Here is a 566-nt window from a genome sequence, read left to right as displayed (position 1 = left end):
TGGTTTCCACCAATTGCGTAGCTTCGTCATGTCGCATTGAAAACATCAGCTCGCCATCTGTGCCCTGCTTGAGTACACTGATACCAATGAACTCGTCTGTGGCCAAGGTCTGCAGCTGCGCAAACACCACGTTCGTCTCTGTGGCGCTCCGGAGGTCTGAGCTTTTCAGTCCAACCGGTCCCACCAGACACATACCCCTGATGTATGGGCCAAATGGTATGGTAAGTGTTTGTAATTATTGTGGGTTGTTCATAGAGATCGTTTCTTGCATAGAACTCTTATTATATGAGACTAGGATCCGATTCAACCCTAAACCCTAAACTCAACCTAAACCCCTAAAACCCTAAAGCATTGTGTAATCGGATTGCTGTGAGAGAGGTATCACTGGGCAGAGAAACCGGGTACGCATTCGGTCAAACTAAAACACGACACATAAACGAACACACCTAAAACCATAACAACCTTACACACCACATTATAGGTATTATCTCCTGAGCCCACCCCCCCCCCCCCCTCCGGGCGACGACGGAGGCACCTGATACACTCAAGGGTAACAGGGTTTATAC

The 566-nt window shown here is 48.4% G+C and overlaps 1 protein-coding gene across 1 annotated transcript; it reads right to left on the bottom strand.

Annotated features, from left to right (window-relative positions):
- Positions 1–10: 10 nt before the first annotated feature.
- SARC_15534 (hypothetical protein) lies at positions 11–197 on the bottom strand (the record flags this gene model as incomplete). The annotated part of the gene is made up of 1 exon (XM_014290349.1): positions 11–197. A coding segment is annotated over one exon (187 nt), but the record flags the coding sequence as incomplete, so codon positions are not given.
- Between the last annotated feature and the right edge of the window lie 369 nt (positions 198–566).

Source organism: Sphaeroforma arctica (assembly GCF_001186125.1).
Source record: "Sphaeroforma arctica JP610 unplaced genomic scaffold supercont1.6263, whole genome shotgun sequence".
NCBI classification, from domain to species: Eukaryota; class Ichthyosporea; order Ichthyophonida; genus Sphaeroforma; species Sphaeroforma arctica.
The sequence above is the reverse complement of the archived record's forward strand: the minus strand, read 5'-3'. Positions and strand labels throughout refer to the sequence as shown.